Source organism: Gadus morhua, chromosome 21 (assembly GCF_902167405.1).
Source record: "Gadus morhua chromosome 21, gadMor3.0, whole genome shotgun sequence".
Taxonomy (NCBI): Eukaryota; Metazoa; Chordata; class Actinopteri; order Gadiformes; family Gadidae; genus Gadus; species Gadus morhua.
This window is the reverse complement of record NC_044068.1, coordinates 9,699,927-9,726,463: the sequence shown is the minus strand read 5'-3', so window position 1 is coordinate 9,726,463 and position 26,537 is coordinate 9,699,927. Positions and strand designations below refer to the sequence as shown.

Sequence of the window (26,537 nt, the reverse complement as noted above, 5' to 3'; positions counted from 1 at the left end):
AGACAGACAAGCTCGCCGCAGAGAGACAGTGGGAGCGACGCCATCTTGGACTAATGCCTACTTGTAATTGGATTGGATCGGTGGTCGCCCAGTATCTACAAGAACACTGGCAGAAGGAAATACTGGGAGATGACTGCAACTGCTTTTGTCTTAATGAAAAATGCAGGATATTATAATGAGTGGCAGTCTTCCAGCTTTCCCACTCTGCTTTTTATCCACAGTTAGCCCCAGACAAATATTTAACAACGATGTAGATTTAAATATATATTGTAAAAAATAAAAATATATTATTTTTATTTTTTTATACTTCTCATACTGAGTTATTTTTTCGGAATCATTAATCCGGTCCTGCTATCTAATGTTGCTCTTCTTCCCAGTAGCATACGCACATAATGTTAGTGCTCGATTTAGCTTTCTAAAAATACATAGATAAGTGTTACGTGTCACAGGCATGGTACACGTATTGCATGAGCGTCCACCTGCAGCGAGTTGCATAACCGGCTGCTTGAGCCACGCCTCGGTTACCGCTTATAACAAGAGGATCACAAATAGGAAATAGGCTAGAACAATCGTCCATTAAATCATATGAACAGCACAGCTGTTTTGAGACAGGTATTTTTAACAATCGATAACACGACGTTTCCAAAGTACACCCATATGACCTGGGAGAAGCCATCCATCCATGGAGAAAAGTGAAAGTACGCCGAACTTTTGCAAACGATATGGTTTAGGCGCCCTCGTTTGGTCATTAGAGTTACTACAATGATGTTAATATATATATGTTTTTCAAGATCAAAAATTCCAGGGTAGACATAAACGTTTGCACCAAAAATTAATTCTTAAATTTTAATTCAAGATATCCCAACATGAAATTCTGATATGATATATCTTTAAAAAATTAAACTAGAATAAAAACCGCATAGCGGCGTTGTGTTCAGGCATGTTGAGAGACACCCACATTGCTTCCGTCCACGTGTCTAAAGACCCCGAGGATGTCCATGCTTGCCGAGCGTGAGTGTTTTTCTGTCACTTTTTACTAATATATACGATCTGTACCAACAATAACGCAAATTATCCGTCTGATATGTTGACGTTATATTTACCCCATTATCTAATTTGGAAATGTTGCCTTTAGAATGGCAGAACAAGTTGTCATTTACGAAACACACCAATCTAACCGCTAACATTTTCAACAGACTTTGGTTTACGCCTTGTTCATTTGTTGTGACATCTTCTTACTTAACTTTTTATCACAATTGTATTTAAACTCTGGCGTGTACACGACCACCATATAATCATCGAAAAATAAACTCAATAAGCTGATATGTTATGTTTACCCTTTAGCCCGTAAAAAACAAAAGTGGTCCATAGATCCCAGAAACAGTGCCTGGAGTAAAGATGAAAGCAAGTTTGGACAGAAGATGCTGGAGCGGATGGGCTGGTCCAAGGGCAAGGTATTGTGTTTTACTAGTTGCAAATTACAATCTGATTTTATTTTCTGACCGAGTGTTGTCTTTTCCTAGTTTGAACGATTATTAATTGCGACTGTATATTCCTTCGAAACAGGGTCTTGGTAGAAGCCAGCAGGGCTCCACAGAACACATCAAAGTAAAAGTGAAAAATAACAACCTGGGCCTTGGAACCAACGCAAGCTATGAGGTTTTTACATGCAGCCATTTTTCTAACTTTATTTACGTTGACATGAAGATAAGATACAGTAATCCTGTTATTTTAATATAGGTCACAATGGTAAAGTTGTGACCTCTTGTGAGCTGCTTGTCTCTCGTTTCTGGATTTGTTTGATGAAATGTGACTCACTTTAGGACAATTGGATTGCCCACCAAGATGATTTTAATCAACTTCTCGCAGACCTAAACACTTGCCACAGTCAACCCAATGAGAAAAGTAAGTAAACACTCCATATTGAATAACGTGCCATGATCTACTGTGCAGGAAAGTGTTATGTTAAAATAAATATGAAATATTACTGCATAGCCTGCCTCAGGATTTTATCTTCCCCAGTAGAGGGCACTATACTGCAACTCTTTGAGCTTAGTTAAAGGCTCCAGAGATGATTATATTGATGAGCCCAGACAATGCTATAGTATCTAATATATATTGAAGTATTAAAAAGCATTGGATTGAATAAAACATGACTAAATACATTGTAAGCAGTTTCTGGCTTGTGATGCTTCTATTCAGAAACCCCATCGGAAGATCAGAAGAGTTTCAGCCTGGAGGAAAAGTCCAAGACCTCCAAAAAGAGGGTTCACTACATGAAGTTCACTAAAGGTATGTTCCCTTCCTGTGTGAGTGGCTTGGTAACCAACAGCCATGCTGTCTCGGGTATACTTGACTCACTTTGTATTTTTAAGTAGGGAGCTGGACAGTAGTCATTGGGGAAAGCGAGTCCCATTCAAAGACTCTCGGTTTGATTCCCAAATGTCTGAAAATTTCTTCAAGACGACCTGCTGCTAAAGCTTTCTCTATTTCGCTTTGGGTAAAAGCATATTTTAAATAAACTAAAATGAAAAGCAAGCACAACGAAAAATACATTAGTGAGGTTTAGTTTTTGTTTTAAAAAAATTCAAACGTCCATTTACACGCACAGGTTTTCCTCTTGTCCACTTCGGGCCCCATGTCCTGGGACGGGTCAGAGACATGGACCTGGCCCGCAGCGGTCTTATCAGCCAGCGCTGGGTCAGGTGCTAGGGTGAATGTTAAGGGGGGGAAGAGTTATAAATATATATTTTATTACACATCAGGAAGTGGAGACCTGGAGCTCAAGGTCAGCGCACTGATGGCAATGGGAAAGCGTTGGCTAAAAAGAAATGCAATTAATGCACAGTATCATGCCATATTTTGTCGGAAAACTTCCATTCATTAATTGGTGGGAAATGCAGACAATTCAACACAATTGTATGATACGTTGTACCGGATATTTTTCAGCAAGGAATCTTTTTTTTTCTTTTTTTTTAATCCATTACCCTGTATATCCATATAGTCATCTGTAACTGCAATCATCATCGACACTCAAATGTACATCGATGGGTTGGGAAAAAACACAAACGTCCAAACCATAACCTCACCTGGAAAATCTTTCTTCCTTACGTCATTAGTAGCAACTTCCTGTTTCCTGTTTGGGGCATCTGGAATGTCCATTTACTTTTGCCCCCCGAAAAACGCCTTCTAGCGGCTGTGGGACCTATCAGACAACCCATCCAGTCAACACTTGGGTCTCTGTCGCTCCCCTTGATGGAGAGAAAACACTCATGCCAAATGGTGAAATGTGGGACAGACCACTTAACCTCTAGATTGGGGTAATTCTGGTCCCCTACAGCCAACATGTGTCTCCGTTCTTCGGTTGTTGACTATCCAAAACAAACCTCATTGACTTGTCCTGTAGATTGTACATTTTCCACATAAATTCTGACAACTTGAATGGCAACAAATTCGGTCAACTTTAAGCCCCATAGGCTTCCTTGCCCATGATTCCTAACCCTTACCTGCTCCTAACATGCATGTATCTGCATTAAGTGTAAGTGGCTTTAGATAAAAGTGAAAACGTCTGAGAGCTCTGTGTATACTTTCCTTCACCAGGGTACTTGGGTTCATTCATGTTCAGTAAAGCCAACCTGCCTTTCTGGTGACGGTCTTGATCTTACCAAGGCTCCTAAATCTTCTATCTCCATCCCTGGCAGTTGGGATTAACCTGTCTCGTCACGACCTCTGGCCGTTTAACCGTGTTTTCGGTTACTCGCACCGGCTTTGCATGTTTCCATGCAACATGAAAGACGCGGTTCTCCTTGACGATTACAACAAACCGCCAATTTGAAATATGAGCATCTTCTCCACTTTTTAAGTGGGCTGGCCAGCATTAACCCGCCCCTGTACAGCGAAAGGATTAACCAAATGTGAGAAAGGTACACTGCTGTTTGGTCGTGTCACAAGTTCACAACAGCGGGGGGGCAGTTGCAGAGCTATCCAGTTCTCTTAACCTTATTTAACTAAAGAGTTGCTAGGCAACCCCCAGCCTGCCACACGCTTCGCATGCGTCCAATCTCTACGCTCCGAGTCCGGCCGTTTCAAGGCCAAGACTTCGTAATGGTTTTACAGTTGCTAAGCTCTTTACATGAGCTCAGTGTGTTGACGGTGGTGCGCCACTTGTCTAGTTCCCCATGTGCGATGACATTTATTCACATCCTCTACTTCTTGTTTAAATGTAAGTCGGCCCATGCCTTCCCACTTTCCTCCTCTACATTTATCGTGTGCAGGCTGGCTCTCATTGCCCGCATTGAGAATTGATGGCTTTCGATTTTGGAGCAAGGCACCGAAGTCTCCCCTCTTTAGGTCCACGGCCAGAGAGCGGAAACCAGTAAACCAATCTTAATTGTCCGATATAACTATCACCTCTCAGTTGGCAGTATGCAAAATGTTACTTCACTCTAGTCATTTTAGTTTCAGTGGCAGTGTTTAAGCTTAATTCATAAGGGGTCATATTTTTTTATCAAAGATTGGTTAAAATGAAATGGGACGACATAGTGTTGGTGCTATCTGTGTAACCAGACAGCAGCCATATATGAAACATGGATCTTATGGTGACCTCCGTTGATCATATGTACATTTGAATAGCCACAGTGTGTAGTGTTGCCAATGCCCAAAGTAAAAAAAAAAAAACACGACACACACTTGTCCACTGCCCTAGTTGGCTTGGGATATGCGATCTGGCTACTCCCAGAGGAAGTTGGACAGTAAATCAGTTTAAGGACTTTAACTCTATTTCAGCTCCCACAATAAAACAAACCCATGCCACACGTATGTTTTTAAGGGAGAGGTAGGTTTCCATGACGATATAGCCTTGTGAATGATCAGATTCTTAAAAGCTTTATTCTGAAATTGTGTCTGTGGAGTTATGGGCTTTCACAATACATTGGGGTCATTATTACTCATACATTATTAGGATAATTGATCGTGATTTCTCAGTCGCACGTTACTGGGAATCGCTAATCTTGTTTCAGTAGCTGTCAGCACTGTCAACCGTTGCCATATCGACTGTGCCCTTGGAAACCAGCAGGTATTTGGTAACACCAGCCGATGTTGCACGTTTGCAATGCCCCAGCCCATATCCTGCCTGATGGCGTTCGGCCACATTGGCATATTCAACAGGAACCGAATGAGGCTCGGCTGCCCCTTTCTAGTCCCACATTGTTGCCATGCACTTTCACCTGAAAGCTTAAGCTTCTGCATTTTGACAGGTACTTCCTGAGCCAAACATTTAAAAAGTTCATATTGGGCATAGCGGCTACCTTCGCCCGGGGATCAATAGGCCTCCTGCACCGCGGCCTCCCTCCCCTATGGCGTGTTTGTTTTAGTGAGCATAACTGCTCGGCTTTTGCTCCTGAGACCTGCTTGTGCAGTCACTTTGAAAGCGGCAAGGAGGGGAGATAGAGGTTTAAAAGCAATAAATAACCTAATGTTATCTGGGCTCCTGCTGGAGGAAGAGGATGCAGCTGTACGCACAGGGCCCAGGCCTGAGACAGATGACGGAGCTCTCCAGTAGTCTTTGAGGCCCGACTTGAAAAACTGGAGTACGGGGGCGTGGCATCGGAGGCCCCGTTGTTAGTTTATTTTTCTTTGGCGTTTTATCCCCAAAGCGAAGAGTAAACTGTGCAACGCCGGCCTTTCTTCACTTCAAGAACCCCCCCACCCACCACCCTTCATTCCCACCCCACCATCTATTTCAGCACACTTGGCCCAAGTTAAAAACACTAAGATGTTATCCATGTTTCCGAAGCTTAGCGATTTGATGATTGATTTTCGCTTTGTATGTTGGATGAAGTCTGTTAAAGTGTCCTTAAATTCATTTCTTTTTTTTTTTTTGCTTGGATCCGGTATTTCATGTCCCAACAACAGAATCCCCCCCCCCCATGTATATTAGGTTAGGGTTAATGGTGTCTGTATGTTTTGGTGTCAGTGACAATCTTTTATCTGCTTTCATTGGTCATATGCTGTCACCTAGGCCTTTTGTTTTCAAAAGCCCCTTTTTCTAGTTCTATTGGACTTTCAGCACATGAGACAATGCATCCAAATACCTTTGTAGCAGCAACAGTAAAAATTACCGTACCTAATAGATATAGTAAGGTATAATAACCGGCCTAATCATTGCTCTCAGGAGGAGGCTTTGATGATTTGGATACCACATAGGTGACTTAAGTGGTTCATTTTGATTAGCAACTTTACGTTAAGAAATTTCGTCAAATAAAAGGTAAAAGCAATATTTTGTTTCGGTGTATATATCATTACAGATTCATATTGCCTGCATTTCTTGCACTGTTTTTTAAGCGTTGATACTTTCACCCCATTAGGGAAGGACCTTTCTAACCGCAGTAAAACGGACCTCAACTGTATTTTCGGCAGAAGGGCTAAACATTCCGGCGCCCCAATCAAAGAGGAGGTAAGACTAATGTACCCACAATTCATCCTGCTGCATGCACATCCGAAAAAATCGTTGCGTTTCCTATTGAACCTTATTAACTCATTAACATGGCAAGTAAGTTCTAATGAAGAATCTCTATTTGGTCGTACCAGTTAAATGGATAATTATTAAAATGGCGGTTGTAACCTCAACCAGTCCCGTCGACCCCCTGTGGCCCTCTCTGGCCAGTCGGTGGACACTGCGGTGCAGCTTTGGCTATGCTGCTGTGGCACCGGCTTACCTGCCACCCTCCGGCTAATTAAGGATGACCACGGCTAATGCCTCCCATCAGCCGCCCCAGTGTCACGTGAACCCCGTAGCTTCTGCCAGGCCCTGCCCCGCCGCGGCCTGCGGGCTCAGATTAGCCGTGTCATGGCGTGCTGCTTTGACACCGCCAGCAGGCCGCTGCCGGCAGCAAAGCCAGCCAAATCCAGTTAAGGGATTTGTACCCTCGCCCCCTTCTCCTCTCCTGCACACTCCTTCCTGCCGCTCCTTGCTTCTCGTCTCGGAGCGGTCACCTCCGCACCGAAGGGCAGTATTACAGGAATCGGGATGAGGTTCGCAGGAACCTCGAATGATGACGATTGCAAAAAGGAAAGTTTTATTTTAATGCTTTTTTTTAAATCTTCAAGGTTACTTCATGGCCAACTTCTCCACTTTAGCGATAGGGGCCCTGTGTGTTTCAAACATTTCTTGGGTGGACTAGGAACATGTTTTCCATGCCAATAGAAGATTGAGCCAATTAGTGGATTGACGGTTACCCTTTTCCTATTTAATCAGATTTGAAAGAGGACTTATGTTTTTTCATGACAATGACCATTAATTGCAGGTTAACTACAGGTTGAAACCTTGGCTACCATCCACAAGGATGCATAACTACAGAGATTAAGAAACTCTGTTGGTATTGGTAGAAGGGTCACTTGGCAACGGTGTTTGTTTAGCCATCGGTAGAACACCTGAGCTGTTAAATACCTCATCCATTAACCCTTATCCAAGAGCGATTTTTAATGGTATATAAATGTCTGTCTATAATCCTCAAGATTATAAATTTTCGTTAGATTGGCCACAAGATATCTTTGGTTGACAAAAAATAAAAATATACAGGACTTCAAGACAAGCAGACACAGGAATCGGTTGTAGGCATCTTTCATGAACATGGAAGACATTTGCATTTTTTTAATCCATAAATTGCAAGAAGCAGCCCTCTGCCTATCCCCCCGACAGGGCCCTTGCTCCGGCATCACAATGGCCGACACCTCCCAGCTGATCGCCATTGGAAACAAAAGGCTGTGCATGGCGCTTGTTTTCCCCATAATCGTTTGGTTATGGGCTTGTTGCTGAGCCAGATGTGACACAATTGACCGTATCGAACACGGGACACGATGACAATAGCGTCCCACAAGACATTACGTGTTGGCCCTAGAAACACCCAAGTGTTCTGGGTGGAGGTGAAGATGCTGACCGTTAACTGAAACGCCAACAGATTTTTTTTTTTTGTTGGTATTTACTGTACCAAGTCATTACTGTACCAAGTTAGACTTTCAGTCTTCTTCCATTTATCCGAAATGTAGGCAAACTTTAAATGCTACATGAATGGCTTACTGGTCTCGGTTATTGTGGACACACACACACACACACACACACACACACACACACACACACACACACACACACACACACACACACACACACACACACACACACACACACACACACACACACACACACACACACACACACACACACACACACACGTACGTTATCCTTCCTCTGTGGAGATGCGCTTCCTGCTAACCCCTTATCACTGAACACAACACACTCTGTAAACCAGACGGACCCTCACGTGTGTGTATTTATAAACTCCCTGACATTCCCTCCCCCCTCCCGGTGTGGGGGACACCTTTTTGAGACAAACAAGCCAGGGTTGTTGAGTTTCATTCTCCCTAATTACCATGTCTAATCCCATGGGCCCAGAACTGTTATCTTCATTTAGGTTGCATGCCCCTCCTCTTTCTGCCGCGTTATTGGCTGAAACTCTTGAAGTATCTTTCACGCTTAAAAATTACATTTTAATTGTAATGAATCGAATACATTTGTTCGGGATGAATATTTGTATCAAAGTCATTTAATCCCGCTGCCTTTTGGCATGGAAAATGTAAAGCAAAAACAATCGTGACCATCAATAACGGCGGTGCCATTACGCACCCCGGCTGGCCAGTGTGCGTTATCTCCTCGTGTTGGAGCACCTGTCCATCTGCACCCCTCTCCGCCATCCATCACACGCCCCACGCCCGCGCGCGCTCGCCCCCCCCCCTCGCCCCGCCTCCTCCGCCGGCCCCTCGGCACAATTACTCACCGCAAGACAAATGACGGGGCCACTCTGCCGAGATATCAAACGGCCCCGGCCACTTCCAGAGCGATGGCACTCTGGCAGCCTCTGGTGCTCCCTGGGCTTATCGGCGGGCGAGCACTGCCCCTGGCCGTCCCCGTGTCCCTCTCTAGTTCTCACCTCCTCCTCCGCCACCGCCTACCCCTTCAGCACAGCTCCTCTCTGCCCCCCTCTGGGGGTTTAGTTAGGGGAGCCACAGGGAGGGCCAGCCCGGCTTGATTTATCTCCCTTGCCCCTCTGCCCGGCCGCTCAGGCAGGCCGAAAGAGCCGACGAGGCTCCAGCGGGCCGGTGCTGGGAAGCCCGGCATTAGCTGAAATAAACCATCCTGCCGCCCAGTGAAAAATGTCCTCTGATTGGCTAATTAATCAGTCAAAGGGGAGCGACGCGGCCGGTGACTTGAGGGACCCAACCGGGCGACCGCAGAGGGCCCGCTGATAAATAGACTCCCCGCCGATTCATACATCAACCAAAGTTAGTCATTTTTTAAAGCCACAAGCGCTTGTGAAGGGTGGAAACACAAGCCTGTGGGTTTGTTTTTTTTGTCGCAGAGTTTTGTGTGTGTGCCTGGGCGTACGCATGCACTGTCAGATAATTGAGATATATATGGTCTTTAATGTCAACTTTGGATCATTTTGAATCTTTCCAAAAAAGATTTTGAACAACAAAGGACACAAATTTAATTTATATTTAAACTATTATTTGACCCCAATCAATTATCTGGCAAATACATTGCTTTTGGGTAGAAGGAACATTTAAAACACAAATTCTTTAAAAAGATCCCATTAGCTCTGTAGACAATAAAACCACATTAATCATATTAATTGTATTCTCTGTACAGTTCAACGTGTGTGTGTGTGTGTGTGACACGCATTCATTCTTCAGTCAAAACACTGATAACAGACAGCCTTGTGGTTCATAGCGGCTTTTAATCATCAAAACCCGAGACAAATATTAACGAAGCGAGTAGAAAAGAAAAAGACCCGATGCGATTTATTGCTTGCTGGCTTGTTTTGATGTCTGCAGCACGCCACTGAGGCGGTGGTAGCGCACCCTGCTCCTGGGGTCAGTCTGACCCCGTGGCCTCTCCCACTCCCACTCCTGCTCAGGCACAAAGGGCCAAACATCAAGCCTCCTCGGCTGGCACCTGTTGCGTCCGCTTCCCTGCCCACGCCTCGTCCACATGAAGGATCACATGTCAGTGGGGGGGGGGGGGGTCCCTTGACACCGCCGTCCTAAGGAATATGGGCCAGGGCCCGGGTTTGATAGGGGCTCTGGCATTTGGCAGATGTGTCTGCAAGGCGCCGGGGAGTTGGTGGGCGAAGACAGCGGCAACTTGTGCTGACAACGCAGGAGCCCAGTGTATTTAATATATTTTTTTATTCGTATAAAAGCAACGCTGCGGCGCTTTGGTACCCAGTTCTCAGAGTTTGGGAATGACGGCCGTAAACAAAAGTGAAGAGGGGACCGGGATGTTGCGATACAGCTTCCAGCCTCTTCTGGTTTAGGAGTTATCTTTGAATAAGTGGTATTTTTGAGTAGTTTGAATCATTATTTTAAAGGCTTTTCCGAACATACTTGCAATAAATAATAATTGTTCCTTTTTTTTTTTGTATTTTCACAGTACTATAGTTTTCAAGTTGCCTTTATTTATTGGCTTGACATTCTGTAATGTTTTAAAAAAAATTAAATAACAAACAAAAAAAAAAATAGTTATTTTGAATTGTCCTTAAAGTGTGTTATTTTAAGAGGGTCGGTTGAGGTAGGGGCCAACGTCTACGTTCCCAACCCACTTTTAAACGTCCCAACGTGCTCATGATGAAACGGCGGCATTTCAAGATAACATCGGGTCTTGACTCCCTCTCAGATAACATCTAATGGCCTCAAGGAAACACGTTTCACAAAACATACGCCAGTTGACGCGGCCGCCGTATCGGGCCTACCGCCAAAATGACAAAAGGCACCCGCCAAGGCGACACAGTTTGCCACTCCTCCAACCGGCAAACCCACCTTCTTACCTGTCTATCTGGTTGCAGTGTTCATGGCTCCCTCTAGGCCCTGCCAGCGCGCTGACACTTACAGATTAGTGTGGAGTAAAAAAACACTGTCTGTCTCTTAGTTACAGGCTTAAGCAGTAATGCACAGGGCCAGGGTAATTACCGCCTTGTGAAGCTAACTGCCTGAAGATAACAGCGCCCTCGGCTGTTTACGGCCACCGAGAACCGTTTAATCACTGACTTTTTAATCTAATTAATCACAACGGGCGCTAAATAATTGCAATGTCCTCCATTTTTGGGTGGTGTAGGGCGGGGGGGGGGAGCACACTGGTGGTAGGTTTTGACTACAAGCGCATTCAATGTAAAGCATATGCGTAAGGCAGTCAGACTGCATGCATAATATTCTCTTCATTTGTTATGATAAACGTTCCTGCACCGGAGTCTTTTCTTTTCGTAAGCATATTAGTTTAAGAGCCTGTCCTACACCAAAGTATTCTGGTAGACAATGTTCCATGTGTGGCATTTGGATCTACTTTATTTTTTTTTGGGAAAGGTTTTCCTGTAAAAATCTTATTTTGCCCCCTCCGAAAAAAAATGGTGCCCCCCCCCCCCCCCCCCCCCCCCCCCCTGGTAACTGATGGAGGCAGTCCCCATATGTAATTACTCTGAATAAGCAAGGAGTATCCACCTGTTTTTGCTGTCCACCCACGTCATGTTCATGAAGGATGGGCTAGTGGACTCCTGCAGCTCATCAGGGAGAGAAAACTGGGTAATCCACGCCTGATCCATAGACTTTTGCTATCGCCAAATTTATTATTATGGCAGGACAATGAGGACCCGTTCACACAATTAGAGGAACCCACCAATATTGGCCGGATTGTATTGGGGAAAAATGGCGGGTACCGCAGATAAGCATTTCTTTCTCCGAGAGATGAATTGGTAGCGGCAGTTTTTGTCAAATACTAACGAACACGGGTCGAATATGGGTGATCCGTAACGCATTTAACCTTTCATTTATATATAGTTTTTGAAGAAGTATGGTGTTTATTATTTAGTATTCATTATCTCACTACCGTTGCTTCAATTCTCTAGCTATTCGGTAACATTCTGTCAAACTGCAAACTTGTAATTATAATTAATATTTTCAATTCCACCGGACTCAGTAATGCGCGGTGGAGTAAAAATACCATTCAAAATAAACTAATCTTATATTCTGGGGCAAATGCATTTATTTTTTTATTTTTTTTCAGTCCTTCATTTTTTAGTAATTTAAAATATTGATCTTAAGAATCTGACACGAAATCTGACCCTCACTTTTCCTCTGCAAAACTTGCAAACATGGCAATAACCTTTGTATTAACATCTATCCTTGTTGATGCTCTTTCCTGGAGGAAAGTTTCTCATGGAGTGAAGCTTGTGCATGCTCTCCTCCTGGCCCCGGTGTCTTGGCACCGTGGCCGGCAGAGAGCCTCCGTTGGCCACAGTAACGGTGGGGAGAGATGCAGCTGGAGTGTATTGAAGGAGGCGGCCTGTTGAATGCCTTCCCAGCCTCCTCTTTTCCGTGGGGCCCTCCCTGTGTTCCCTGCCCAACCCCGGCCCCCACCAGGGACGAGAGTGGAGCAGGAAGGGTCCGATAGCCAGGCCGTTCCTCTGCCGAAGGAGTCTTATCTCAGCGCTGCACACGGTGCACTGAACGCATCCTCTTCCTGGGGTGCTGGGCCTGGGTGGTGGTGGGGAGGAGAAGGAGGAGGTGGAGGAGGAATGGTTGACTCAAGGTGCATTTTCCAGCCTCCCTCCAACTCCTCAACCTTCCCTTGGTAGTGCTGCTCTGTTAATCTTCAGCCGTAGAAATTGTACACGCGCGCTCTCCTTTAAAAGTTGCCTTCCTCTTTTAATCTCTATGCAATCATACCAGTTGTATTTTTGCGATTATTGTTTTATGTTTGACTATAAATTTCCTACAATGGTTGTTTTTAAGTTAATTAACCTTAGGAAGTTGACATATATCAGGCAATGTGCACAGTTTGTAGGTTAACAATGGAACCTGACAAAATTGATGCATTCCTTCAGTTTTTGTTTTAAGGATCATCTATCTTGGATACATAACGCCTTAAATTATGGACTTACTTAATTTGCCTACAACATAAGTTCATATGATTATGAAACGTCAAGCTATTATTTCCTGGGAGAGGGAATCCTTGAATGCCGATGCTGAAATAAATGTCCAGCAGTGTCAACTTGTTTACTTGTTTTGTAGATAAATATATATATGTTGGTCTGTGTCCTTCCTTTTGCTCAGCACAGCACTTCTTCTCTGTCATATCAGAGAGCGGTCTAATGGGCTTCCCCAGGCAGTGAAAGGATGAAATCCCCCCCGCCCCTGACACGAAGTTCCAGCCACTAGTCCTGGTCAAGGGGGAGGTCTTCCTCTGCATCCCTCTCCCACCATCTCCTCTCATTTTCTGCTCCTCTCCTCTTTGCCACTCTCTCATCCACCATCTCTCCCTCTCTTGAGAGTAATTTCACAGGCAGTGGGAAAGTAGCCCCCAGCCACCGTCCTAAATCCCACATGTTGTTCAATGCTGTCAGCGTTAAGAAGACCCATCCCCGGTCTCCCAAGCAGAGAGGACACCATTGTGCAGTAACTGGGAATATAGATTTTATTCCCTCTTGGAACTTAGAAAGTTTTGTTTAATGGCATCTCACCTAAAGGGGCCCTCTTGTTGGAAGTTGAGACTAATTCCAGGTGAAGTCTGAGGTTGCAAAAAATGTTATAACTTCACTGCTATTTGGATCATCTGCCACATTTTCTTCGTAATCAAGCTGGCTTTTAAGTTTGTAAATATAACTGGTTGGAGCACAACTGATTCCACCTCTTCCACTGTTGACATGAACAGTGATTACAATTTTTCCTTGATGTTGGGATATTCCTGCATAATATGAAGGCAAAAAAAAGAATACTTTAGATTTCTCATATCTTTTGATTGTTTTAAACTCATTCATGTTGTAAATTGTGAATCATCCCTCTTTTATCCGTATTGTTAATTTTTTTTATTCCCTGGGGGCTTTTTACCTACCGCTCTAGATATTTTGGATTACATACTGCTTGTGGAAATTGGCTTTTAAGTGTTTATGCCGAAGCAGTCTCAATCCCACAAGGTTCAATCCACATCTACATGCTCACTGTTTCAACTGCCTATGCATTAACTTGTTGTTCTCGATCGCGGTCCGGGGTCAAACCAGTGTAATCTGGATGTAGAAGCATAGAGGCCAACGCAGGACGGGAAACACCCCATCTGTATCATTCACATATCTTTAATCCGTAGGGTCAGTGAGCAGGAAAAAATATATGCAATCCACATTTCCATCTGCGTAAATACACAGCGAGAGCCGTGGCATTGTTTAGTGTAATCCTCCAGAGGTGGCTTGGTATTCTTCAGAGCAAATCATTATGCATTGAGTAGGCCATTAGGAAAATGAAGACGAATGGCCCACCGATGGGCTTTGACAAAACGCTCCAACTGCACGGTCACAATTGAGACTGTCGTGGCCTGTTTTTAAAACGCTATAGGTTAAACTCAAGAGAATGAGAGATGAGTTTTTGGCCAGGTTGACTCCATTCCCATAACTCTCCTGGATAGTTAAGCGGGAAAGTGAATGAGTGCCGCTGCCTTCCTGTAAATGTTGTAAACTGTCCCCTGAAGCCAGGTAGATGGCTCATAGGAGCTGTACTAGATCTGCTCGGTCGACTATAGCCGAAGCAGGGATTTCACTCTTGAGTTGTCCAAATTGTTCATGATCAAACTGGAAGTTTTACGGTAACAGCTTCCAATAAAATCACCTTTCTTTCCATTTCTTTTTCAACTGGTTGAAATATTAGATCTAGTTCATGAACTGATCTTAATCCCTGGTAGGCATACCAGTGGAAAAACCTGTTTTGACTGGAGCTCGTTCTTGATTGACATCTAACTGTTGCAGAGGGAGGAAGGCGGTTGATGAAGCTGGTAACGCATGTTCTCAGCATGCTCTCAAAAGATCATGAGCATTAGGGTACTTCTGTGTCAGCCGACAAATCCTAACATGACGAGTGAAGCGTTGTTATAAAAGGTGACCTTTTCTTTGTCTTGTGTTGCCTTTTGTAATGGCTTCCATCAACGAATCAATTTACACCTACATTGTCTTCAAACAAATGAGCGTTTGCTTCTGTATGGTGATTGACGAAACCCCCCTCCAAGTTTTGGGAGTCTATTTTTAACCGGGGTGCAAAATAATGTCTGAAATCCTGACACCATCCTCTCCTTAATGTCTGTTCCTATCTCTAGGAGAACAATGGCTGTGACTCCCTCGGGGTGCAGGAGGTGAAGATGGAGGTAAAGGAGGAGGAAGAGGAGAAGCCCATCTCGGCTGGGCCTCAGCCGGATCTGGATGTGGAGGGGATCACCAAGACGGTGACCAGCACGCTCACCATGCAGGAGTACTTTGCCCAGAGGATGGCTCGGCTAAAGGGGTCCCGAGGCCAGGCCCAGGACCCGGTCTACTCGTTAGCCTCAGTAGTCACCACGGAGGCCACTGAGACCTCAGATCCGGATCCCCCCAGCACCCCCACCACGCCAGAGCCCGATGACGTCAACCGCACCACCGAGAAAAATTCAGACGAGGAGCCCAAGAAGAAGAGGAAGAAGAGCAAGAAAAATAAGGAGAGGGAGGTTTCTGATGTAGAGGTGGAGGAGCCTGAGGTGTTAGTGGCGTCCGCCGAAGTGGAAGAAGATGCAAACCAGGAGCAGGTCTGTCCGGAGAAAACTAAGAAAAAGAAGAACAAGAAGAACAAGAGAAAAGCGGCTGAGGTAGAGGAAGCGGTTCCAGGCAACTCCAGCGTCACAGAGGAGAACCCCGGCAAGAAAAAGAAGAAAGCGGAGGAACTTTGTATTGAATCAAATCTAGAGGGTGGACACGCCATGGAAGATCAAACGGCCCAGTCCGACGCTACAAACACGAAGAAGAAGAGGAAACGCAGAAAGCAGATGGACAGTGAAGTGGCAGAAGAGGAGATAGTAGTACCGGAGAGGAAATCCAAAAAAGATAAAAAGAAACGAGAATAAAGTTCCACCGAAACGATTCTTTAGCCTCATCCTACAGTCACACAGACTACTTCAATGTGTCTTCTCTTGGGTGATTTTATACAGGTGACTGCAAAGGCATGAACCAGCAGATCATGATCCTTTGTATAAGATACCCCTCAATGTAATTGTATCCGTTTTATGGACATTACTCGCTATGCTAGTATCGGTTACGGGTGTAGATATTTGTATTCTCCTGGGTAAAGCACAGCGTCGGTCCTCGGCTGTTTGCTACAGGGCAGCACCACGGCAACAATGGTTATGAAATGCCTTGCTCAGGGGCACTATTCAATCAAGGATCGAAATCTAGCTTGTAAATCACTGCTCCTTTTTTGGTATATTTAAACTTTTACAAGTGATGATGAAAATGAATTGGTATTAACTGGTAATTGCATTCCTAAAGCTTAGCCTACCATTTGGATGCAGTTGTTTATTTTATTGTTGAAAGGTTTCATTCTTACAATGCTTTGTTCTTCAGGAAGACTGCTTGCGTGACCTGAACTTTCTCGAACACATCAAACAATGTTCATTCTTAACATCACTTTGGTCATCTATGAAATGGTGGAATACCTGTTTTCCTTGAATCCCCTTTGGGGAAACAAACATCCATGATCCAACTTTTTCTTAATCGAGTCGGCCCCCGTGTGAATAAATCGAAGTCAAAAATGAAACTTTTTTCCGTTCTGTTATTTCTACTGTAAACTATGGCAAAGTAGGCCTAGGTTAAATATCCTGCACATAATCCTAATTATATTCGGCCTAGACAAAATGAACAACTTTGGTCGATCAGGAAACGCAGTTGCCACTATACTGCAAAAATAATTCTGTTTGTGATGAGTAGTAGGCCTACTGAAACAAATAAATTAAATGTATGATGGAGGCATTCATGGTAAATGACAGTCTACCCTGTTGGCCAACAAATTTGATTTATAGCATATATTCCTGGTGCTTGGAAGCAACTGCAGATTCCCTAACAAGCTGGTCTTGTTTTGAGATGAGGGTTGCTGTCGTGAGTCTATGGAGGAAAAAGGAAACCGACACTTTCTAACATTGCTTTTCAAAACAGAATATTAGGAAATGGTATATTTTGGTCACCATATTGCCTGTCCAAAAACCTAATTTTCTAAATTATAATGTAGACCTTAAGCCAAGGCATCGAAGCCTATATGTCATAATATATTTTAATTAAACAATTTGGGCTTAAATACTGTAAGTAGGCCTTAATTAAAAACATGAGTTGACATGGCTGCGGGAATTCTGCTAATGTTAGCATATTCAAAGCAGATGTCTACGTATACATTTGTGACATTCACATTTTGGTAAAAATTTCACCCAAAGTCTCGATTGTTATATCTTAAGTGATGCATTTTGATTCAAAGGTTTTTCTATGGAAATCCAAATCTAACCTGCAGGAAGAGTTTACTTTAAATTATGAGTGTGCTTATCCTCGGAACCCGCAAAACATTTCCCGCCACTTCACGTGAGAGAATAGTCGCATTCCTCTAATGGTGATAGGCTACTATCACCCACGCGAATGGACCAAACATACCCATTATTAATACATCCTTTCTCTAATATTTATTCTCATTTAGTCCCGAGTTCAGTTGTTCTCAACATTGGGATCGGGTCCACACTCCGGGGGCGCATGCAAAAAGGTTTCACTTCTAGACATGGGGTCAAGGGCCACAAAATGTGCGGAACCACCCTAACTGTAATATGCAGGCATATTCGATTTATTAAAAATTCTCCAAAATGCAGAGTCATGCTGCAGTGCACGTTCATGATTACAGTCGTGCTTCCCGGCCGGATTGTTTTGTGGGTGTCACGATTACACGCGCTCCCCTCCGAAACACCTATGCATCACGCGTGCATGTTGTGCCCGCGACAAAAAAGGAGGAGGAGGAGGAAGTACGGTCCTATACATCACGGACGTGTCCGCCGTGGGCAATCTGTAGTTTCAGGTGCCGTGTATCCTCTTCCTGTGGGGGTAAAAGTCCCCGTCGTCCACAGATCATAAGGCTGACACCTCGCTGCCGAGATTGGTGATAAAGAGGGCTATAGCTCTACTTTATTTTATGACATTCAAGACACAATCCACTTCCGTAGGACCCTTTCGGTCGAGGAACGGTTTTTTGATGCTATGAATGTGGCCTGTATAGATTGAGCATTTATTATATTATTTTTGTTTCTGTGTTTTTGTTTCACCCCGTTGCTATTCTTGTTATTATCTTATAGCTGTTGCACCTGCATTATGCCCTCTGAAACTTAGACCATCGTGTGTGTGTGTGTGTGTGTGTGTGTGTGTGTGTGTGTGTGTGTGTGTGTGTGTGTGTGTGTGTGTGTGTGTGTGTGTGTGTGTGTGTGTGTGTGTGTGTGTGTGTGCGGGTGGGTGGGTGGGTGGGTGTGCACGCATGCTTGTGGACGTGTGAGCGCGCCATTTGGCCACTGCCCAATAGGATCCTGTCAACAGGAACCCCAGATTCTGACACGCACCCCCCGCCTCCCCCCTGCAGCCACTGAAGGAAACTGATTTCCTCTCGTCCACATGGCTTGGCTTTGCTTTAAATGCCCCAAATCACTGTTCATCCCAAATTATTGACAACATTGGCCATTTAATAACCCTTCCTCGCCCCATATCCATTGCCCCCCTTCGACCTAGAACTATTAAAAAGTGACGTTTAACTTATTTAACGTGCAACAGAAAATATCACTTCAAATCATTAACGCCTCCATACATCCGGTGTTGAGAAATCAAGTCACCACGTCATGGATCAGTTATGGTAGCCTATCCCGCACAACGAGTTCGGTGAGTTTTTGGAGGAAACCTGCAGGTCAGGAAGATTGTGTTGCAGCCAAAGTTGCAAGTTCAAGTTGCTGCCAAAGTAGTCTTTCCTCCCACGTTATTTCAATAAGCACTGGAATATTAAATACAAAGTCAAGGGTTCATTAATTATTGGTTTTGGTTTTATTATGATTGTTATTATCCAATGATTGATATGGAACCTGAATAACGGACGTTTTAGAAAGAAAAAATAGCAATTTAGTGGATTCATCCTAATTAAAAAATTAACTTTGCAGAAGGTAGGTTTAAGAAAAAAAGAGTTATCCTTTGATGCATAGGCCTACACAAATAATTAGTTGTAATAATGTGTTTGTGTTATTGGAAGCATTGTTTTGTTGTGAGGGGGTGTTTTGAAGTAAAGAGTGTATTTGTTTACTCCTCTCCTTACTTTTACGGAGCTCAGGTTGCAACCAAGGAGGCGCTGTGCGGAGGGTGGGTGTAGTGGTGGGGGTGTGTGGGTGGGGGGGGGGGGTAGCCTTCTCCCTGGAATCTGCTCCTCAAATATAAAGCGCTTCCCCATATACGAGGAAGAAGTGAATCATAACTCACGAGGAGGAGTCGCAGCCTACAGCCACATCCAGTGTGTGAACGCCGACAACAGAGCACCCACACCTGAGTGCAGCTTCATCCTCTAGTTTGAGATTCTATATCACAGTTCGTTTAGCGCTTCCATGTTTATTTCTTGATTTTTTTTTTTGCTAGTTTTTTTTCCCTGGATGATACTTTAATAAGAAAAATAGATACTTTTTTCAACTGAGGTGAGAAAAAGAGCGCGTGGTTAACTTTGAGGTACAAGCACGCGCGTAGATGGCTGCCCTGATCAGCGCGTACTCGTCGTGGCCGGAGTCCTTCGAGTGTTCCGCGGGGGACGCCGACGACGGCTCGGCCGACGGACACGGCGCCCACAACAGGACTCCGGCGGAGAAGGCGTCGGAGCCGCGCATCAGACGGCCCATGAACGCTTTCATGGTGTGGGCGAAAGATGAGCGCAAACGCCTGGCTGTCCAGAACCCGGATCTGCACAACGCAGAGCTCAGCAAGATGTTAGGTGAGATAAAAAAAGAAAAATGAAATCAAGGAAACGGACAAACGAATTAACAATAGGCCTTTTAATGACACTAAATAGCCTGATAATAATGAAATAATCAACTTCATAATAGTTAATAAAGAGAAGACAAATAGTTTTGGTTGTCTGTCGCTCAAGTGGATCTCAATACGCGTCAACTTAATCAAAAAACTTTAAAAAGTTCCCAATTATCGGGAACTAATTCGAATTTATTTAAACGAATTGCCTAATAAATAAACGACATTTTCATACGTTTATATGTCGAGAGAGTTTATTTTATCTGTCAAAGGATATGTTTTTGCATTATTTTAATAAGGGGAATATGCACTGATTTTGGTTTTCATTGTGTTAGTGCAAGATATAGCACAAAAAAAGTTACAATGAAGACATAAAATACAATATTCTCTTATTCTAACCAACATGTAGTAATTGGGTCGTCCCACATTTATTAATACTGGACTAGAAGTAACCCTGAAGTATTAGTATAGCCTATATAAGTATAATTAGTATTCGGTAGTAACATTGAAAAGTAGGGACCTTGAGAATTGGAGATTCGTTTTAATTGGATATTATGATATAGGCCTAAGTAAAAACAATTAGATCTTAAGTGTAATTATGATACATTTAAACAATTAAAACGTGAGCTTCTTCGGATTTGAATGAAATATAACAGTAGGCCTAAAGGAAGTTGTCTCTTTCTAATTCACGCTCACTCCATAATTTTCAATAGTGTATTCCAACATAATTAATATGCTCTTAAAAGCACAATAATAGCCCCTTAGACCAATTATTTCAATGGAAAAAATAAATAACTTATTGAACTGAGTTTGATACTGATAAGACATTCTATTCTATTATATCTATTATTACAGTAAGGCTCATTATAGCCTATCAAATCGGTTCTTACCATTGACAGAATAGTAGCAATAGCATTTGCAATGCTACAGTCTTTAAATCACTCTTACATCGTTTTTAATGATAGAGTACAAGACATTAGATAGGCCTAATGACAACTCTTGAATCTAATCTCCTGTATTCCTTCAAATATTTTATTTTTCGAATCTTTTTTGAAAAGTCTCCCCCCCTGGGTGCGAACAAAGGGAGGATCTCAGGACTACATCCATGAAAATCAAAAAAATAAAGACATGGAGAAGACACATCCATCCGTGTGGGAGAGATGTAAAATAACTAAACGTTGTCGTGATCCCGCAGGCAAGTCGTGGAAGGCCCTGACCCCTCTGGAGAAGAGGCCGTACGTGGAGGAGGCCGAGCGGCTGCGGGTGCAGCACATGCAGGACTACCCCAACTACAAGTACCGGCCGCGGCGCAAGAAGCAGCTGAAGAGGATCTGCAAGCGCGTGGACCCCGGCTTCCTGCTGAGCGGCCTGGCCCCCGACCAGAACGCCCTGCCGGACCACCGGCTGCTCTGCCACCCGCACCAGGACAAGGACGATGGGGGTCTTCACGGCGGCGCGGTGGGCTTCCCGTCCCAGGGCTCGGTGCTGCCCGGGGTGCGCTCCTTCAGGGACGCGGCCGGGAGCAGCAGCAGCAGCAGCTTCGACACCTACCCCTACGGCCTGCCCACCCCTCCGGAGATGTCCCCCCTGGACGCCATGGAGCACGAGCAGCACCTCCCCCTGTCGTACTACCCGGCGCCCGGCCGCCAGGGCTCCTCCTCCTCCGGCGGCGACGACCGGCGGCAGAACCCGAACCAGGCCCCCTCCCACATGGGCAGCCCGCCCCCCTACCACACCGACTACACCCAGGCCCAGTACCACTGCGGGGGGCCGCACCTGAGCCACCTGCCCCCCAACCACATGTCCCAAACGAGCGGCGGCGGTGGTTCCACCCTCCTCACCGGACCCCCGTTGTCCTACTACACCACCACCTCCTCCCCCCCCCTCCTCCTCCTCCTCCGCCTCCTCCCCTTCCTCTTCCTCCTCCTCCACTTTCTCCCAGCTGCACCACCAGGGGCACCCCCACCACCAGGGGCAACCCCACCTCCACCAGCTCCACCACCACCACCACCACCACCTCCAGCACCACCAGCACCACCAGCACCACACCCTGGGACAGTTGTCCCCGCCGCCCGAGTCCCACGGCGGGAACCTAGAGACCCTGGACCAGCTGAGCCAGGTGGAACTGCTGGGCGAGGTGGACCGGGACGAGTTCGACCAGTACCTCAACTCCAACGGCGGCGGCTTCCTCCACCCCGAGCACCCGGGCGCCACCATGACGGTCACGGGACACATTCAGCTGGCGCCGTCCTCCGTCGCCGCGGCCGCCGTGGTCGCCGTGTGTCCCAGCAACGGCGGTGGCGGCGGCAGCGGCAGCAGCAGCAGCAGCAGTAGCAGTAGTAGCGGCAGCATCGTCACGGAAACCAGCCTCATATCGGTGCTCGCCGATGCCACGGCGGCGTACTATAACAACTACGGGATCTCGTGATCTGTCGTTGACGATGCGGTAACCATGGCTACCCCTTGTGTGACCGGCTGACAGACAGTTGAGAAGATGGGAGGGGTTTAGGACACTGCCGGCCGGGGATGCTGGTAGGATGAAGTTGCTCTTCAATGTTGCTGTTCAGAAGCTCTTCTTCTCTTCTTCTTCTTCTTCTTCTTCTTCTTCTTCTTCTTCTTCTTCTTCTTCTCCTTCTCCTTCTCCTTCTCCTTCTCCTTCTTCTTCCTCTTCTACTTCCTCTTCTTCTAATTTTTCATCATAGAGAAGTAAGAGAAGTTTCATGGTAATTCCAGTCGGCCTATCTATGGGCCACTTCATCCTACCGACACCAAAGACCAGAGCCCGGGTGAGCTACATGGGAACCGAGGAGAACGAAGGTCGAGGACAATGAAAGAACGTACAAAGAGACACGTATGTGGACACCTCAGGGATGAACACACTGAACACTACAGCATGTCGCTTTCAATTGTCTTGAAACTTTCAAAAATCTGAACCACAATCTGTAGGACCTGCTGGTAAAATAAACTTAATGTACAATTCCTTATCCTAACTGTTTCCACGGAGGCATGTAAAGATGCTGTTTGAAAAAAAAAAAAGATGTTGTATTTAAGTACTTTGATGTTCCACATAATGCTTACTGTAATGCTATAATCAGTTCTTTCTGTTTGGTTGTTTGTTGCGGGATGTTCCTGCTCTTGTTGTGGGAGTCTTACCTCAGTAGTTTGTAATTTAACGAGGGATTAGCCGGACACTTCTTATGCAATTCTTCGCCCCCCCCAAAAAATCGTCTATAATGAGGAAAAAAGGCATTTATACTACTTAATAATATATAATCAAATTATTTGCAATGGAAAAAAATAATAATGTCTATAAATGTATGCTTATTTAGGTTTGTAAAAGAAACTTAATTTAAAATAAAGTTCCACTTTTATTTTGATGTACTTCCCACGTGATTAATATCGGCACTCAGACACAAAGGCATCCGTCAAAACATTTATTGGTGGCTTGTCCTTAATTCACACTCGTCTGTATATCAGTAGAAGATAAAGTCATCTGGTTTTGTCATGAGGCAACGCAATTCAGAATAAAGACAAAAGGTAAAATACAAAAATAACTTCCTTGTTTGTAGAATTTTTTACACTGCAGCTTTTCAGAGGTTCCATCTAGAAAAACAGAATAGTAAAAGACTCCGGAGTCTGTTGGTCTCTAACCGTAAAACACGTGCGTGAGGTTATTTAGGTGTGCCATTACTAACCGTTCTATTTCGGGTGTTTTTACAGAACATGTCACAGTGAGTGGCCCTTTACCGGCACCCACTCCCTATACTACACCCGTCTTTTCCACTCATCCTCCCTTCATCGTCGCCCTTCTCCATCCGTCTCCTCTCGCTTTCATTCCGTCCCCGGCAACGAGGATTAGCAACAGAACAGGCGCAGCCCTCGCCTCCCCTCTCCCTCCCCCTCCACCCTCCTTTGTTTTCCCAGAGTCTTATTCTGGATGCCATACTTAGGCACGTTGGACCGACACCCTCCCCCAGCCCCAACCGAACCAGCTCCCACTCCCACCTTCTATCTTGCTGATGCAGACCTTTCGTAATCTGCGTTAAAAAATAACTAAATAAATCCCCGGGCCTTTTTTTTCAACTTTGTTTGCATGTTGACACTTATTTCTACGCCCTGCTCTCGCCCCTCTCTTTCTCTTGGTTTGCGTTACATTTTTCTTTCTTCCTGTTGCGATAAAAAGGAATTTGTGGAGCTTTTGACAAATCCAGGAGTCTGGCGGCTTCTTCCTGGTATTTTTTTGGGAATGGTTGAGTCGCGCTGCTTGTAAAGAGGATGTGGCGAGGAGCTGTGTTTCCTGGCTGATAAGGGAAAAAAGCCTCTCTTGGTCAGGATGTTTGGGGCCCCTGGCTTGGGGCCTTGCGTTCACGCGCCAACTGAAGGGGAAGGGGAGCCCGCTGGTGGGCCCTAACGGGGGGGAAACACTGGCTCGCTGATTAGCATCTGACTCCGACCCTTCCACTCGTTTTCTCGGGCGAAGGATTTTTTGTCGACCTGACCCCGTTGTACCTTGACCGCACACACACACGCGCACACACACACACACACACACACACACACACACACACACACACACACACACACACACACACAATGCTAACCCTATGTTATAAATCTAACTTGGCCAGAAATTAGAGAGCACCCAGATGACATCAACATTTCATCATGAGCGCTTTGATCCAGGCATGACCCTCTTCATTACCCCTATCCTTCATAACCCGGTTGTGATTCTAGACACACACACACACACACACACACATACACACACGCACACACACACGCACACACACACACACACATACACACACACACACACACACACACACACACACACACACACACGCACACACACACGCACACACACACACACACACATACACACACACACACACACACACACACACACACACACAGCCCACAGCAGCCAAACATTGGCAGCAGAGAACGTGTTTAAAAGAAGCTGAATGACAACATCCATCATGTGTGTGTGAGTGCTTGTAGCTCATTTCTTTAGGGTTACGCCATTACCCTTTGTACCTGGGGGGGTTTCCACAAAAATTAAAGGTCCGTTTGAGAAGTGTGACAATATTTGGCCATGTGGGGGGGGGGGGGGGACGACACTCCCCCAACCCCAGGCCATGAACAACGAGGAAGGGGCTCTTTATATGAGGACAAGTCAGGGTCCCCATCACAGCAGACCCCCCCACCCCCCACTCCCCCCCCCACTCTCCCCAACCCGTTGGTATGTCTCACAACAATCACAGAGACTCTAGCTTGAGGGCAGGCCACCCTTTGGCACAGACAAGGACAAAGACACGACGGTCAGCTGAGCATTGGTACAGGGCGGTTGGTACATGAGAGATCCACGATATGAAATTAATGCAAAATGCTCAGAGGTTTATGCACTTCAAAATGGCGGCTTGACCACAGATCGAACCCTTCTCCTTGAGTATATTGAACATAGTAAAGAAATATCTTTTCCAACAGACATATCTTTTATATTTTATTTTTCCTTTTATTGTTTTTTCTACAGTCTACATGGGGATACGTATCCTTACTGAACTATACATAAAACCTATTTATGTAATAATTCATTCTGAATAGTCATTATATGTTATGATACTTTTAAAAAACAAGAATAATAATGACATGTAAACGAAATTGTCCCGGCATTTCGTTGACCCTTTTTTGTAGAAATGCAGTAGAAATGTTTGCAACCCCCAATTTCTTTTGTTTTTATGAATCTGGTTCTACACCCATCGTTTTACCCAATCAATAACTGCCTGTAAAATCAATGTCCCGAACGTATTTGTATCAGAAAAACTGGAAGTAGTTTGTTCGTGGCCACGAATCATTAGGTCTGTTTCAATATTCAGGAATTTTTACGAGAGCTTCAAACCCTTTTAGTATTTGTTGAATTAAAAATGAATCTATGTTGGTAATCACTGGCTTGTTGCATTAAAAACACTTAATAGGACTGGGTCATGATCTTAACGGAAAGAAAACTGGCCAGCTTCAGAGTCAGGATCCGTTGATCTTGTTTCTGTTAACATTTTGGGAAGTGAGGGCAAAACACTCAACTTGTGAGCTACCATCTCTTCCCCTCCTCACTTTTTCCTCATTAAAATGTTAAAACTCCCAAACCTAATTGAAGATATGAAAAACAGAAGAACCGAGATCTCATCAATATAAGAGGCCAGAACCAAATGCAATATATGAACAAGGAATAGGTCCAAGAACGGAATACACTGGTATACTTTATGTAAAGACACATCAAACATGACCCTAAACAATTGCATACATTTTGAAGCCTCAATTAGTGGCCCTGTAGATAGCAGACCCTTACATAATCAATGTATCTATATGAACACATACTGTATATGCATCTGCGCTACTATGCGCTTAAGATTTATAGCGTTTTATGATTACGGGGATATAAGCTGAACAAACACAACGCGTGGTCCTCTCCTTGTTATTTCTCTCTAATTGCCGGCTGGCGGGCTTCCAGGCGAAGGTCATGGTGGTGGAACGAAGTTGACAGGTAGTCTGTTATGTTTCCTGTTTCCCCTTCGCTGCAGTCATGTCACATCCCTGGCCAAACAAACAACGTAGCACAGCACCGCCATCTTAAACCCA

At 44.8% G+C, this 26,537-nt stretch overlaps 2 protein-coding genes across 3 annotated transcripts; both read left to right on the top strand.

Moving 5' to 3' along the window:
- Positions 1-916: 916 nt before the first annotated feature.
- pinx1 (PIN2 (TERF1) interacting telomerase inhibitor 1) lies at positions 917-16,647 on the top strand. Its single transcript, XM_030344598.1, has 7 exons — positions 917-1,011; positions 1,345-1,454; positions 1,567-1,659; positions 1,824-1,905; positions 2,203-2,292; positions 6,366-6,454; positions 15,182-16,647. The coding sequence occupies exons 1-7, from the start codon at positions 993-995 to the stop codon at positions 15,956-15,958; spliced, it is 1,260 nt and encodes a 419-aa protein (XP_030200458.1). The 5' UTR covers positions 917-992; the 3' UTR covers positions 15,959-16,647.
- A 2,689-nt stretch (positions 16,648-19,336) lies between these two features.
- On the top strand, positions 19,337-22,657 carry sox7 (SRY-box transcription factor 7). Of its 2 annotated transcripts, XM_030345864.1 has the most exons (3): positions 19,337-19,866; positions 21,097-21,777; positions 21,875-22,657. In XM_030345864.1, exons 1-3 carry the CDS (start codon positions 19,626-19,628, stop codon positions 22,327-22,329), a joined length of 1,377 nt encoding a protein of 458 aa, XP_030201724.1. In that variant the 5' UTR covers positions 19,337-19,625; the 3' UTR covers positions 22,330-22,657. The 2 variants fall into 2 exon arrangements, with proteins under 2 accessions (XP_030201724.1, XP_030201723.1); XM_030345863.1 differs by having other exon boundaries at positions 21,097-22,657.
- The last annotated feature ends 3,880 nt before the right edge of the window (positions 22,658-26,537 follow it).